The 15,180-nt window shown below is 39.1% G+C and overlaps 1 protein-coding gene across 1 annotated transcript; it reads right to left on the bottom strand.

The window, feature by feature from the left end:
- Positions 1 to 56: 56 nt before the first annotated feature.
- si:dkey-246g23.4 (uncharacterized protein LOC559426 homolog) lies at positions 57 to 7,677 on the bottom strand. Its single transcript, XM_055155902.1, has 5 exons — positions 7,419 to 7,677; positions 6,579 to 6,722; positions 4,868 to 5,454; positions 3,954 to 4,194; positions 57 to 235 (listed from the first exon to the last, which is right to left on the bottom strand). Exons 1-5 carry the CDS (start codon positions 7,675 to 7,677, stop codon positions 57 to 59), a joined length of 1,410 nt encoding a protein of 469 aa, XP_055011877.1.
- Between the last annotated feature and the right edge of the window lie 7,503 nt (positions 7,678 to 15,180).

The following is a 15,180-nucleotide window of genomic DNA, read 5'->3' as shown; positions in this document are numbered from 1 at the left end:
ACTCCTTCAACACACTTTACACACACTTCAAACATGATTCACAAAATAATTTATCTTTATGCCACTTCTGCTTCTTCTTCTTCAACGTTGTGACTTGGTTTGGCTTTGAGTCCTGACCCTTGATCTTTGTAGTTAATCAGCGCCAGAAGAATTAAAAAGAGGGAAGAGATGAGGAAAGCTGCTCCCGCCATCAAAAACCCTGCGCCGTAGTCTCCCATGTGGTCAATAAAGAACCCTGAAAAGAAACAGATCAGACTCAGAACCAGTTCAGCAAAATTGACTCTTGTGAGCTTTAAGTCATGTTACAGTGTTATTACTAGGGGTGTAACGATATCCAAGTCTCACAATATGATATTGTCATGGTATGAATCTCACGCTATGATATTTATTTCGACACTGTACAGCTCACAATATGATGGGGAGGCTCACGATTTTATGATATTACACATAATAACAAGACTGACATTATAAAATGCTTTGACCAGTCATTTAGTACAACATTTATTGTCATACTCAAGGGACGTAACAATATCCAAATCTCACAGTACAATATTATCACGATATGCATCTCACGGCACGATATTTATTGCGATGTTTTGAAGAGGCTAATAATTAAAGATGAGACATTTTTTTGCTTTTAAAATATCTTGACAAGATTTTGGTGTGAATTATTAGTCATACTCCCAATAATTCCAGTAAAAAACATATTTCTTCATGTTGTCTGCACTGAAATTAATCTTGGGATATGTAGTTCCCTATGTTTATAAACTGTTGCTAATATAAAACCATGCATTTAAGCAAAGAAACACGTGACTCGATATGTTGTGGCAGCCCACGATATTATTGTGAGACTTTTGACGATATGATATGATGATATTATGGTTATTGTTACATTCCTAGTTATTACCTCATCAAAAACATACCTGGAGTTTTTGTTTTATTAACCCTGCATTATTAGTCTGTCTACATCTCTAAAGCTCAAAATGCTCTGTTCCACCTTCTGATGCCATGAAAATGTAGTTTTCAAGTTAACAACTGCCTTTTACCTTTTGTACAGTACAGACTGGCAACTCCAGGACTGAAATGATCCAGATGTTTCTAGTGAAGGTGTAAGGAGTTTAAAAACACACTGGAGCATTACCGCATGACATCACAAGGTGGAACAAAGTAGAGTGTTTTCCATTTGAGAGGAGAAAGCAGCCTAAATATGCAGAATTTGTGTGTTTTTTTGTGGAAACAGCATTATGAAATAGATTAGAAAATAGTGTAACATGGGCCCTTTAATACATGTTCCAGCAATCCAGCTCCAATTAGTTATTTTAGATTCATTCAGTCTGAGAGTAAAAACTGCCGAAGACAAGATTGTGCAGTGATTAATTTTACCTAAAGGCTGTAAAGATGAAGCCTGCCTCCCTGGAAGAAAACATAATTAGCACGCTTTGATGGATCGTCTACATCAGTCAAGTCTCTGGTCTTCAAAGTGTGGACGGGCTCAAAGCACTGGAGACTACAGTACATAAGTTTGTGCGTTAGATCGACTGTGTTCAGTTAAAAATAGTCCACTGCAAAGAAGTGCATCTCTACATAATTGCACTTGACTTTTTCGAGGTCATTTTGAGCCCTTAGCTTTTCAGTTTATTAATGTCTAATATTTATAGACACTTGAACACAGATGAAAGTAAATATGGTAAATATTTACTGTATCATGACCCACATAGTCTCTCCTAGTTATATATTTCTGAATAATATTTGAAGGTCGTACTGTATATGAGTCAAAATCGACTCTTGTGAGCTTATTGTTATTGCATCAGAAACACCTTTCAAGCTAACAACTACCTTTTACCTGAGTTTAAAAACACAGTGGAGCATTTCCTCTATTACCACATGACATCAGAAGGTGAAGCGGAGTGTTTTGTGTTTGAGAGAAGAACTAAATGTGCAGGATTTGTTTGTTAAACATGTGTGAATGGAACAAAACACAACACCAGATATGTTTTTGATAAGGAAACAGCATTATAACATAGATCAGAAAATAATATGAATAATACAAACCTTTTAAAATGTATTTGCAATTGTATTTTTTGACTTTGAAATGAATTAACACATTATGGATAACCCGATAACCCAACAATAAAAACTACAGTGACTACATCACCTTATCAATGCCTGATATAAACCGATTTAGGAAACTAAGTAAGCAGGGTTGGGCCTAATTAGTACTTGGATGGGAGAATACATGTGGTATTTGTGTCTTTAGGCAAGACACTTCACCCGCCTTCCCTAGTTTTATATGCGGCTTGTTAGTGATTGATAAGTAGTGATCAATGCACTATTTCCATCCTATTTTCAGATTTCCTGGAGGACTCCCAAACCTGGCTGATTTGTGGGTGTTTTTTGGCAGAGGGAGCGATGCCATGCTGCAAAAGTCACACAGCAGCTGACATACTTCTGTGGACCAGAGCGGTGTGTGGAAATGGGTCATAACCTCAGTAATAGGGGAGGCCTGTATTGAGTGCTTTGTTTTGTGGCTTGGTTCACAGCATAAAAGAAAATACTGTTTCTTATCACAGACTTTTGATACACTGCTATTTTACACGGGGATTAGCATGCTTGTAGAGGCTTAAACTTCTGCTTTGGGTAACATTTTTATGATGTAGTACAAAAGTAATCATCCATTTTATGCTGTTTTCTGATTTATGTTATAATTAGTTAGTTTCCTCATCACAAACATACCTGGAGTTGTGTTTTATTACTGTTCAGGTTACTCAAATGTGTGAATGAAAAAAAACATATCTCTAGATATGTTTTGACGAGGTGACAACATTTTAACATGCCTTAAAGCTCACAAGAGTCAATTTTGTGTAATGTAGGACCTTTAGAAAATCCTGTTTGATAAGGTTCCTGTCAAACTCACATAATTTGTAGCTTTCCTATGACTAAAATGCAAACTTGGTCTTATTTTAAGTAGGAACAAAAGTTGTATGAGGGAAAGGAAGTTGGCATAAACCATATTATACCAAAACAAAATGCATACCACTGCATCATTGGGTACAGATGGGACAAGCAGGTGGTCTGCTTTACCAATTACATTTGCTTCTTTTTCTATATTATCTTCTGTCATTTTGATTTCTGCATCATTCACTGCGCATTTCCCTACACAGTATTGTTTTGCTGGTAGAAACGTAAAAATTACGCATCATTCCAAAGCATCAGCCCATGAAATTAATATAGTCAAACTGCATCACGATATAAATTGCTTGCTGAATACATTACGTAGAACCCAATGTAACAGAATGACAAAATCCAGGATTAAGACAGCTGGATGTCAAGAAGGTGCAGAGTCTCATTGTAAGGTAAAAAGACTCACTTGGCTATGGTGATGATGCAGCAAACCTAATCCCATCAGAGAACTAGATTACAACACATTTGACATTGTACCCTTGACAAAATTGTATTGGTTTAACGCCTGAGGAGATCACATGGAATTTTACAGCACATACATACAGTACATACTGTATATACATGGTCAGCTTTAAAGGTTCTCTATTGCAAAGACTTGACTCTTGTGAGATTTAAGACAGTTATAATGTCAGTACCTCATCAAAAACATACCTGGACTTGTGTTTTGTTAAATTCACACATTCACAAAAGTCCAGAGGCGTGTTTTGGTTCAGTCTGCCGCTGGTAGAGATTGGCCATTCCAGAGCTGAAATCATCTAAATAGTGAAGGTGTGTGGAGTTTAAAAACACAGTGGAGCACTTCCTATATTACCATTAGTTGCAATAGAGTGCTATTCATTTGCGAGAAGAACTCAGCCTAAATATGCCAGGTCTGTGTGTTAAACATGAATGAAACAAAACACAACTCGAGGACTGACGAGGAAACGACATTATAACATAAATCAGAAAATAGCGTAATAGAGGACCTTTAAGTCAAAATGTGTTCCTCTCACCAGCTATGGGTGGTCCTAGCAGGCCTCCACAGCTGCGAATGAGCATGGCGAAGCCCAGAGCGCTGCCCAGCCGATGCACTCCAACCACTTCTGCCAGTACAGTGATGTGTACGGTCAACGTCGCTCCATACACCAAGCCAAAAGCAGCGCTGAAGATGACCAGTTCACTGAAAGTTGAGGCCAAAGGGCACAAGAGGACGACTACACCGAGGACAATGACTGTAGCTATCAACTGGTACAACTGTATGGGAGAGAGGAGGTTACTTTGACCGAGATAAGGCAAGTTCAATTAAAGTTTAAATCTCAGCAGAATGTGGCTCTTACATAATCATGTAAAAATGGGCGAGGTAAAAACCCTGTGCACACCAGCTGATTATATTAAAAGTTCTTTATTACATGAGGTACCTTATTAAGTGAGGGCCATATTCTGCTGAGATTTGAACTTAATCCTGGAAGAGCACCTGTACTGTGACTTTAAAGACATATTTTATGACCCAGTGAAGCGCTCTACCTCTCCTCTTAATCTCTCATCTTAAATTGGTTAGTTTATCGTAAAAGGCTGTTGCTGGCTCGTGTGGCCTGCAAAGCAAAAGGCAAAATTCTGGTGCCATCTAGTGGTTCAGGAGTAAATATTTTCACATTTCACCCTTTCAGTTTTCAACCATTGCCTTTCATTGAAATAATTAAATAATAAGACAAAAATCAATCATTCTGGCACTGAAGTAGGCCTAACACTTGGAATTTGTACATGTATTCGCTCAGGATGTCAGCTGTCAGCAAAATTAAGCCCTTGTAATTCAGTTTATAATACTAGATATTGTGGCGTTCCTGGAACTCAGTGTTGAACCTCACGACTAGAATGTCAAATCCAAATTAAGATTGTTTGTATAAGCAACTATACATTTGATTTTTACCGTTTTTATGATCCTCATGTTTGCCACCCAGCCAAAACCCACTCTTCCGATCAGGTCCAGAGCAGAGGAGATGGACATGAGTGCAGCCGACTGATACTCTTCCACGCCTCTACTGCGGGCGTATGGCACAAGGAACAAAGCGGGAGCAAATAAGCCCATAGCGGCAAAGAGTCCAAACATAGCGTATAGCATGAATTTTGCATTAGCAATAAGAGTAAAGTCTAGGTAATGAAGAATTTTGGATTTTAGTGTATTTTTGTCCTCTTTATGCAAGCTTTGTGACTGGTTTCGTAGCATTTTTTCTTCTTCATTAGCTGTGACCTCTTTTGGGTGACTGTATTGTTGGCTGTTTTCCAAAGGCCGGAGAAGAGCCCCACAAATACACAGGTTGAGCTGCAGAGCGCCCACAATTAACATAGCACCCCTCCAAGTGTAGCTATCAATCAGCCACTGGGTCAAGGGCGAGATGACAAACATGAGAACGCATTCTCCGGAGCTGGACAGAGCATTGGCCATAGGGCGCTTACGGTCAAAGTACAGGCCCACCATGGTCACTGTGGGGGTCCAAGCTAAAGAGTAACCCAAACCTAGAAGAAAGAAAACAAATTATCAGTAAGTGCATCACAACTCTGACCACAGTTACTTAATAAAGGTGAACTGTGTAACTTTAGTGGTGGAGGGTCTGTCTCCTGTTTGTTGTCATACAGATGAAATTAGAATATTCCACAGTATGCCTTTTTTTGTTCATTTTTTGTTCATCACTAGTCAAAGTTACAGGTGAGGTTTCTGAAAAGGCGAGCCCACTAACAGTAAGAACACATGTGCTGGAAGCATCCATCCTCTGCCTAGTCTTAAAGAGACAGTGTGGAATTTTGGACACAGGACCTCATTTCCTAGTTATCCAGAGTGTTGGAGACACTTTTTAAAATATTCCATCCAGTCCTTGTATTTGCAGAGGTCGCTGGTGCTAGGCAAGCCCATGTCAATGGCCATAGTTAGCCTGCCGCTAAAAACAGTCTTACCCACTCCACAAAGCACTCGAAGCAAATATATTATTACGGCAGACTTTCAATATAAGTGTCTGTGTTGATAGAATGATGGTTGAAATAAAACTAACCTCGCATCGTAGCATGTTGAAGGACTATTTTCTCAGCAGCAGCGGAATTTTACTTTGCCAGTACGATAGGTGCTAGATGATATCAGTCCGCCGCTGTCAAGCTTTCTATCAGGAAATACAACTCGCTGCTGCTGCTCAGACATAAATCTGTCAGATGCAAGGTTGGTTTTGCTTCTAAAATTATTCTATCAACACATTCACATCGATAGTCTAGCATTAAAATTGTTTGCTTTTGTTTTTAGTGGCAGGCTAACTATGGCCATTGACATGCACTAGCCTAGCACCAACAACCTCTGCAAATACAAGGACTGGATGGAATATTTTAAAAAGTGTCTCCACACATCTCCAACACTCTGGTGAACTAGGAAATGAGGTCCTATGTCCAAAAGTGTGGACTGTACCTTTAACAAGGACACCGCCAGTTCTATCACTGTTGACATCTCTATGTGGTTAGCTTTATCTATGACTGTTACAGAATTTGTTCTTCTTTCTTCATCAGTTTCTCCCAGAGACTCGATAAAGACTGAAAAAACATTTGTAATAGCCTTCTTTGTTCTTTATTGCTAAATCTAATCTAACAATATAACTACATACCATTGAGGAAGCCCGTAGTCAAGTAGAGTTCCAAAAGGTTTCTGGCAAATGACCCAGATATCACTCCAATGCTGCAGAGGAGTCCGCCGATCATGACGATGGAGCGATGGCCAAAACGAGCACTCAACGCAGAGGATAACGGACCTTTAACACAGATACATACCACATTCTCTAAGGCAATATGATATCATGAAGATATATATAATGCTTAGAAAGAGAAACAGGAGAGTGAACATATATATTGATTTGTACTGTTGAATAAGTCAAGAGAATAACAGAAGTTATCCATACAACAATAGGAGAATATACAATGAACAAAAGCTCTCAAGGCAAGAAGTTCTAGGCAAGATGAGCATCAAATATACTGTACGTAGTGTCAGAATGTGTTATTGTTATAGTCATAGACAGTATATATACATGGACATAGCAAACCCTTTAGCCACTGTGTTCCAAATAAGAAGTGTTCACAGGGGCACTTTTGGTTCCAATGACTCTGGCTCCAATTGACTTTACATTGAAAAATTGTTGTCCCTCTTTCTGTAACTGCAGCCGTGAGCCTCATCATTTTGGTCTTAAAATGTCCTTATTAACCTGCTTTATATGATCCTGGTGTATTTATTTCACAATTTTGTCCATAAATAAATTCCTATTCCGAATATTGAGCTGGCTCCAAATTTGTTCCTATAGCTGCTAGCCGAATGACCTTCATCTGACTGGAGCCGACCGTTATGGGTGACTTCACACTCCCTTAGTCCACTTCTTTATACATTCAGTGGTTTTACTCTATGCAAATGGTAAAACATTAGCTGGTTCTACTCCAACAAACACTGGTGTTCTCACCAGAAACATGAATTGTAGCAAGGGTGATGGACGTGATCCAGGATACTGTGGTGGCTGTGGTATCAAAGTACCGGTGGATCTCCACATAGAACACGCCAAAAGACTTGATCACCCCAAAAGTGAGGCCACACATTGTGAAGGCAGAAAGCAGGATGATCCAGGCATAGCCCCCATCAAGATCCCCCTGTACTGTTGTCTCTGCAGCAGGGCCTGGAGCCGTCTCCCCCCTCTCTCCCTGCTTCTTCAATGAGGAGCCCATGTTTGCGTTTCTATAAGTGGCAAGCAGAGATAGATTTAGATTAATTTAAAAAACACAAAAAAAACTCTATTTGTAATTTGTCTGAGGTCATAGGTACAGGACAGATAGGTGGAAATAGTTTGGCCTGACTTGAAAATGGAAAGAAATAATATATTTTTCCTTGATTGTGTAATGCCTTAATGGTCCTATAATGTGCAAGTTTGACTCTTTAAGAGTTTTAAGTCATGTTAGAATGTTGATGCCTCCTTAAAAACATACGCTGAGTTGTGTTTTGTTTCATTCAGACATGTTTGGGCAATCCTTTATTATTATTCTACTTTATTCTTTATCCTTTATTCTATTATTCAACCACTGACATCATTTTAAACCCTGATTTTAGCACGTTTTACTTTACACCCACTGACTCTCTGTGAGCAGTTTGCAGACCACTTCATGGGAAAAATAAACACTATCAGTTGTGATGTTTTATCTTGTCTAGGCTCTGTTTGTAAAACATCTGAGTATTTGTCTGGTCCAGAGGAAACACTGGACAGTTTTGTCCTGGTCAGTGCTGAGCTGCTTAACAAAGTTTTCTCCTCAGTGAGGCCCACCACATGTCTTTCAGATCCAATTCCCCCTCCATTTTTAAGTCATTTTATGGATCTTTTAGGGATGAGCTTTTAATCATGATGAATTGCTCTCTTCAGACAGGGGTCTTTCCACTGCCTTCAGTGTGGCAGTGGTGAGGCCCCTGCTAAAGAAGAGCAATTTAGATGATTTTAACAACTACCGACCAGTGTCTCACTCACATCCCCTCACATACAGAACATTTATGGTGAATGCAGACACATACCCCTCCAAGGTCTATAAAATCTCATGTGGTGTGCCCCAGGGCTCAATTTTAGGCCCTGGGCTTTTTAACTTGTACATGCTCCCTCTTGGTGGTGTCATCAGGAAACATGGAATCAACTTCCACAGCTCTGCAGATGATACGCAGCTTTACATCTCCATGTCTCCTGATGACACCAGGCCAATGGATGCTCTTTCTTAAATGTACTCGAGATACCAAATCCTGGATGGCAGGAAACTTTCTTCAGCTTAACCAGAACAAAAAAAAAAAAAAAAGAGAGAGAACCTTTTACCCAAACTACAAGCACAGTCTTATGTATAGAACTGTGAAGCAGTTGAAAACTAACTCGCTCATCTGCATTACATTGCTTTAAACAAGTTAAATAATGAGTGCATATACATGCACATCAGTATCCCGGTTATGATCGGGTTTTTTGAGTATCCCGGTTTCTTCATGGTGCATGTATACGCAGTACCCTGGTTTCAGTAACCCGGTTATGGCAGTATCCCGGTTATTAGAAACCGGGTTACTGTAGCTGGTTTATTCCGATAGTAACCGAGATACTGTGGCATGTATACGCAGTATCCCGGTTACTGTAACGTAAAATTGAGTGTGCATGCATCCAAAAGACACTTTACAGTCTTTTCCCCACAACAGTAGCGACATAAATATAGTGACCAACATAAATAAAGTGACCACACGAGTAAACTGACTGTAAAATAAAGAGCTGCGCTAAACCTGCACACGTACAGTCTGCACTCGTATGACCTGCACTCTGTGATCGCTGACAAGCTAAAACATGAACTATCTCCTATAGCACGGGTGTCAAACATAAGGCCCGGGGGCCAGATCCAGCCCTCCAAGACCTTTAATCTGGCCCTCGGCTGATTTTCTACTAAAATATTTTAATTATATTTTCTATTAAAATCTTGTTAATTTTCTGTGGTGTTTATCACAGCAGCGTCTCCAGCGTCTCTGTACGTGGCCCCTCCCACCAGAGCAGCACAAATGAAGACTTGTCTCTTTCCAAACGCTCTTAAAGGACGATCGTTTTGACTGTTGACCGTGACACCCTCATCAGAAAAATGTCCAACATGAGAAAAGTGGAGCCGAGTGCAGGATTTTCCAAGAAAAATTTACTTATTCCTATTTACATACAAGTTCATGTTAAAACATCGTGTTGAAATTGTATTTTTCTTAAAGTTTCAGGTTGTTCATAATATTATAATATTTTGTAAAAGAAAGAATTCATCAGTTAAAAAAGATTTCTGTAATAGATTTGTGTTTCTCTGCACAAACATTTGAACTTATTGTTATTTTTGGGGTTTATATGTCATGAGTTTTCTGATCCGGCCCCTTTGGGATCAAAGTAGGTTGGATACGGCCCCCGGACCAAAATGAGTTTGACACCACTGTCCTATAGGATATATGCACAGAACAGACTCATCACCATCACCATTACCGCCTCTTCTGTCACAAAAAGAGCACACATAATCCACAGAGTCGTGTCTTTTAGGCCAAAAGGAGCTGAACCGCATCAGCGAAACATGGAGCGAGCTGATTTGATCACCGCTAACAGTTTATGCTAATTAGCCAAGCGGTCTTAAGTTTCGTTTCTGTAAAATGTAAACAAATGTGATCAGAGCTGAATTATATTATCAAACGGGCTGATGTGGATCTATAGTGGTTATGGTTTAGATAAAGTTGAGTTTATTTATGCAGAAGATTTTAATGAAGAATCTGTTGAGTTTGATCTGCACAGTGGATTGTGGGATATCTCGTAGCTCCTTACTGCTGGTTAAACCTCCCGAGCTTCTTATGCTACAGGAGCTCATGGTTTGTATTTTTCCTGGTTTATTAAATTGATTTAAGTTAATTTTTGCACTTGCGCATTTGTAAGATTATGTCAAGAAACCGGGATACTCCATTTGATCATGTATACACGAATATGAGTATTCGGTTTCTCTGTGCGCATGTATACGCAGCAACCCGAATACTGACATATGGGATATGGCAAATAACCGGGAAACTGATGTGCATGTATATGCACTCAATGATTAGATTAACAAGTTATACTTACAGTTGATGAACCTCCTTCCCTTTTACCATCAGTCAATCTGAAAATGATCTGGAACCTACAGTATGCATTTAACTATATGCAATGATATAGAATTGTTGTCAAGCATAAACCATACCCTCAAACTTCAGATGATGTGATTGGCTGTTAAACAATATTGTGGCGACCTTCAAACTGTCGCAATGCTTTATAGGGTTGTTTTTATTTGGGGCTAGTTATTGACAGGCAGTCATTTTCGGGGGGGGGGGCGTTCAGACCATGAGTTAGGCAGAAGTGTTTGAAACTTAACCCTGCACTGTTGCTATTTTGCCGGTTCTAATAAAGCTGAAATACGAGCCAACCTGTTCTCACAATTTTCATTTCGTAACTGCCGTTACAATATTAATAAAAATAATTGAACGCTGTTAGGAAGGTATCAAAAATCCACAAATAAATGCAGGGATTGTCACAAATATGTACGGTGGTTTGGTTTGCAAATAAATGCTGCACTGACATTTGTGAATCACGTAACATTTTGAATGAATGAATTACATTTGTGAATGTCTTGATATTTCCTTATGGACCAAGCAATGTATTTGTGAACGGCGTGATATTTATTTGATAATAAAGACACTAAGGCTGCGTTCAGACTGCAGCCTGAAGTGACCCAAATCCGATTTTTTGGCTTCTATGTGACCTGTATCCGATCTTTTAATGACAGTCTGAACGGCACAGATCAGATTTTTTCAAATGCGACCCAGGCCACTTGGATATGTGGTCCTGAAACCGATACATATCCGATCTTTTGACATGCGACTTCAGTCTGAATGGCCAAAGCGCATCCATCCGACCTTCACGTCATCAACAAGCGACAAACGTCACTATTCTGCGCTGAAGCAAGCGGAAACCGGAACTGTAAAATCGCCAGGTGCTTAATGCTCGCGTCATATTTGGACAACTTCCGTAAACACAGAGCACGCTCGCTGAGGTTGACGCATGGGGTTGACGTCACCGTGTCCTCCAGTACGCATGCGGGACACTTTCGGGCTGTTTACCGTTCACACTGGAGTCACAGACAAGTTGCATTTAATTGGAAATGTGAACGACCTCGCAAAAACATCGGATTTCACAAAAAAATCGGAATTGAGCATTAAGCTCTGCAGTCTGAACGTAGCCTAACTTATCTCCATACAACTCCAGGTATGTTTTTGATGAGGAAACATTATAACATAGACCATTGTCATTGTTTATTGCTTTTGTTCAAAGTCCTAAGAAGCAGTTGTTGGGATATAAGCAACATAAGCAAATGCTGAATCATTTTCATTTTGAATAGAGTCAAGATTTTCATGATTGAAACCCTGTATAACCCTGATTGAAATTCTGAAAAGTGGAGCATGTAGAAACTTGCGCTAGTTGTTTTTCATACAGGAGAGAATGTGGTGTAAGCATGTATTTAGGGACTAGTGAGACAATTTTAGGTAAAAGGTCCATTGTAAGATAAAAGTATCACGTGAAACTGCAGAAATGGGTTTGAGCCAATGGTCAGCAGTGATAGCTTAGTATGCATGATTGATTTAGCCTAATGTAACATATGTGAGACTTTGTATTTAGTTTGGGAGAAATAGTTTTTAATCCTTTCCCCTGTCCACCATAGGATAACACTGAGTGAGATACTATTTAATCCAACTATATTATATAAAATAAATAAAGACTTTGTATAAGGGACAAAAATAAATGTGATCTTACCTTAAAAAATAGTCTAATATTAGGCATAATATTGGTCCTCATTGCCTGATGTTGTCCCCTTCATGATGGTCCTGTTACACTTAACACAGATGCAGGTGAGCCAGAGGAAACTCCAGCCAAAAGCTCCTCGAGGTAACAGGTTCAAAGATCAGCAGCTCATAGTAGAAAGGCACAATGCTGACAAAAGACAACACTGTGAGACACCTCCCACATTAGTCAAAGTGGGAAGATGTAATAAACCATTAACAGGAATGTGGTCTTAAATGAACTTAGCTGAAGGTAAGCCTATATTAGGCATACATAGAAATTAAGAGGACAGAATATATATGTGCTGGGGCTTTTTTACCTGACAAAAGGAAAATCTTTTTACTTCCAAATGATGAAAACTCTGAAAACTCACCTCTTCTCCCTGGCATTTAGTACTAGCTAGTCAGATTATCTTGGTGTTTTAATTGTAGTTTTCACATGTTTTCTGTATATATATGTATTTGTAACTGTTTCTTCTATTTTGTTGGCTTGTATGTGACGCACTTTGGTCAGCTGAACTTGTTTTAAATGTGCTATATAAATAAACTTGAATTGAATTGAATTGAACTTGAATTGAATCAAATGCAGAATGAATAACTGAGTCAACCAAAAACATAGCCAGTGTTCATTTTAAGCAATGCTTTAAGGGGGGGCTGGAAAAAAGCTCACTATAGATTTTAATTTAAGACCTATAATCTAAGTGCATCCATAAAGTTGTTGTTTTGCTCTATGTTGAGGAAAACAATCTTTTCCTCTCATGTCCGTTAGTTTCTGCTTAGATAAAAAAATACACTTGAAACAGAAATAAAGTCCAGATAGTTTACTTATTCCAACATTAGAAAGCCATACTTGTACAAGGAGTCTGCGTTGACATTCCCATGCAGAGACTCAATGTTTATGCCTATACAATGACTTTTATACACAAACTAAACTGGGAGGCTACCATGGTTTAGACTTAGTACTTCTTCATTGTTGCACAGGCCAGCAAGGTCTCTTGGCACATTGCATAATCCAATCAGACTCTATCTGAGGTGTTATCTGAGTAACAAGTCATGATATCCCATATCAGTAGTTATTATCCTATTTATTTAGTTTGTTATTAGATAGATTGTAATATCATGTGTTTGTCTTGACATCTGTCTTTGAATCTCACACCTGTGATCAGAGCCGTTATCTTCAAATGACCTCGGTACAATAATAAACTATAGAAGTGGTTATATAAAATAGTTAAGCCTAGTTATTTATCCTAACACCTAACATGTGTTCACATTCTTGCGTCACTAAATTGGTACCAGCCAACCGCTGATCAGGAAATCTCTCCTTGGATAACAGCCCCCACAAAGTATGAATGATCTCACCTGCTGACATTCCAGTCTTAATTGTAGAAAATCAAAACACTGTTATGCTGCTGTACCTCAGGTGATACACCAACGCTTCCAAAGATTACAAAAGTACAATTGATTGTGGTCTTTTTAAAATTGGGGCTGTAAATGCATTTCAAGAACAAAAAGAAAAAACATTGGCACTTAAAGGCCTCTGCTATTATAAAAACAAACCAGAGCGTGGAACAGTTAATGGGCACAGTGTAAACAGCCACATGGGGAGATCAACCACACACGACCAGAGCAGAGGTGTTTGTGGAGCCGGTCACACAGCAGGCGCTCAGCTGCTTTTTCATGAACCATCAGCTATTCTCACTCTCACGTCTCCTGCAGCTCCACTGACAGCAGCTCCAGTCCTCTGATCATCAGTGCCACGAGCCCACAGACGCATCAACAAGGTGCATATGACCTAAGTCCTGGAATACGCTGTTTTCACAAATTATGTGATTAGTAATTACCCTAAATCAGGAGGCCATGCTTTGTTTTTGTTTTTTTTCAATCAGTTTTATTGGTCTATTAGAATGATTTATGATGTAGAAAAATAGGTTAAAAAAAACTGTGTTGTGTTGGGTGTTAAGGTACTTAATACTTGTAGAAGGTGAGTGGCACTATGATGAGCTGGTTGATAATTGTATACATCAGGCTTTGATGTTTTTGATACTCCTCTGTGTTCATCCAGGAGTTTGCAGCATGGCTGTAACACTGCTCTTTGGACCATATAGTCAGAAGAGCTGCCCGTCTCTGTACTCTTATCCTTTGCTTCTCCCAGATGGTATCACAGTATTCGAGGGCACTGCATACGAGCGTGTTATAGGCGATGGTCTCAGCCTCTGGAGGGCAGTGCATCAAATTCTTAATGAAGTTCAGAGTGCTGCTTGCCGCCTTCTGTGACACTACAGAACTTGGTGTGTTCCATCTCTGACAGTACTTCATCACATACTTACCCGTTCACATGAGAGCTTTAATTCCGATTAAAAATAATTTATATCGGAATAATTAAATTGGAAAAAAGAAACATCCTGTAAACGTGGCCAATATATAAATCTTGTTTGGGGTGTTTCTGAACGATGAGTGCATGATATAGATATAATGGGACCAATGATACCATAGTGTCAACTTCCCTTATAGCCCCTTATACATAAACACTGGGACCTGACAAACAGTGTCGACTTCTGCCAAATCAACAGGTGAAGCAGAAACACTGTTATTATATATAGACAATTCTCAATGATGAAAGACCACACAGGTAGTTCCGGCAACCGTTACTCACTGTTCTATATCACTACACTGTGAGAATCACCATAGCAACAGGTAAACAAATTAACTACTGTTAGGAGGGACTAGCTTCAACTAAAACAGAAATAACTAATGCTTTAAACATCCATGGACATCTAAAAGGCTGACATGGTAGAAGCAGATTAAACAATTTACTTAATGATGTGAGATAAGCAATAGATTTAATA

The sequence above is a fragment of the Boleophthalmus pectinirostris genome, unplaced genomic scaffold (assembly GCF_026225935.1).
Source record: "Boleophthalmus pectinirostris isolate CB_2022bp ecotype Guang Dong unplaced genomic scaffold, ASM2622593v1 HiC_scaffold_2, whole genome shotgun sequence".
Taxonomy (NCBI): domain Eukaryota; kingdom Metazoa; phylum Chordata; class Actinopteri; order Gobiiformes; family Gobiidae; genus Boleophthalmus; species Boleophthalmus pectinirostris.
This window is presented reverse-complemented; position numbering and strand designations above follow the sequence as displayed.

Excerpts from the sequence above, each read along its gene's own strand:
- si:dkey-246g23.4 (XM_055155902.1), bottom strand. The coding sequence starts at position 7,677 with ATGGGCTCCTCATTGAAGAAGCAGGGAGAGAGGGGGGAGACGGCTCCA. Across the intron at positions 4,195-4,867 it reads ACATGAGGATCATAAAAACG|TTGTACCAGTTGATAGCTAC; the intron begins GTAAAAATCAAA and ends TCTCCCATACAG. Across the intron at positions 236-3,953 it reads GCTAGGACCACCCATAGCTG|GGTTCTTTATTGACCACATG; the intron begins GTGAGAGGAACA and ends GTTTCTTTTCAG.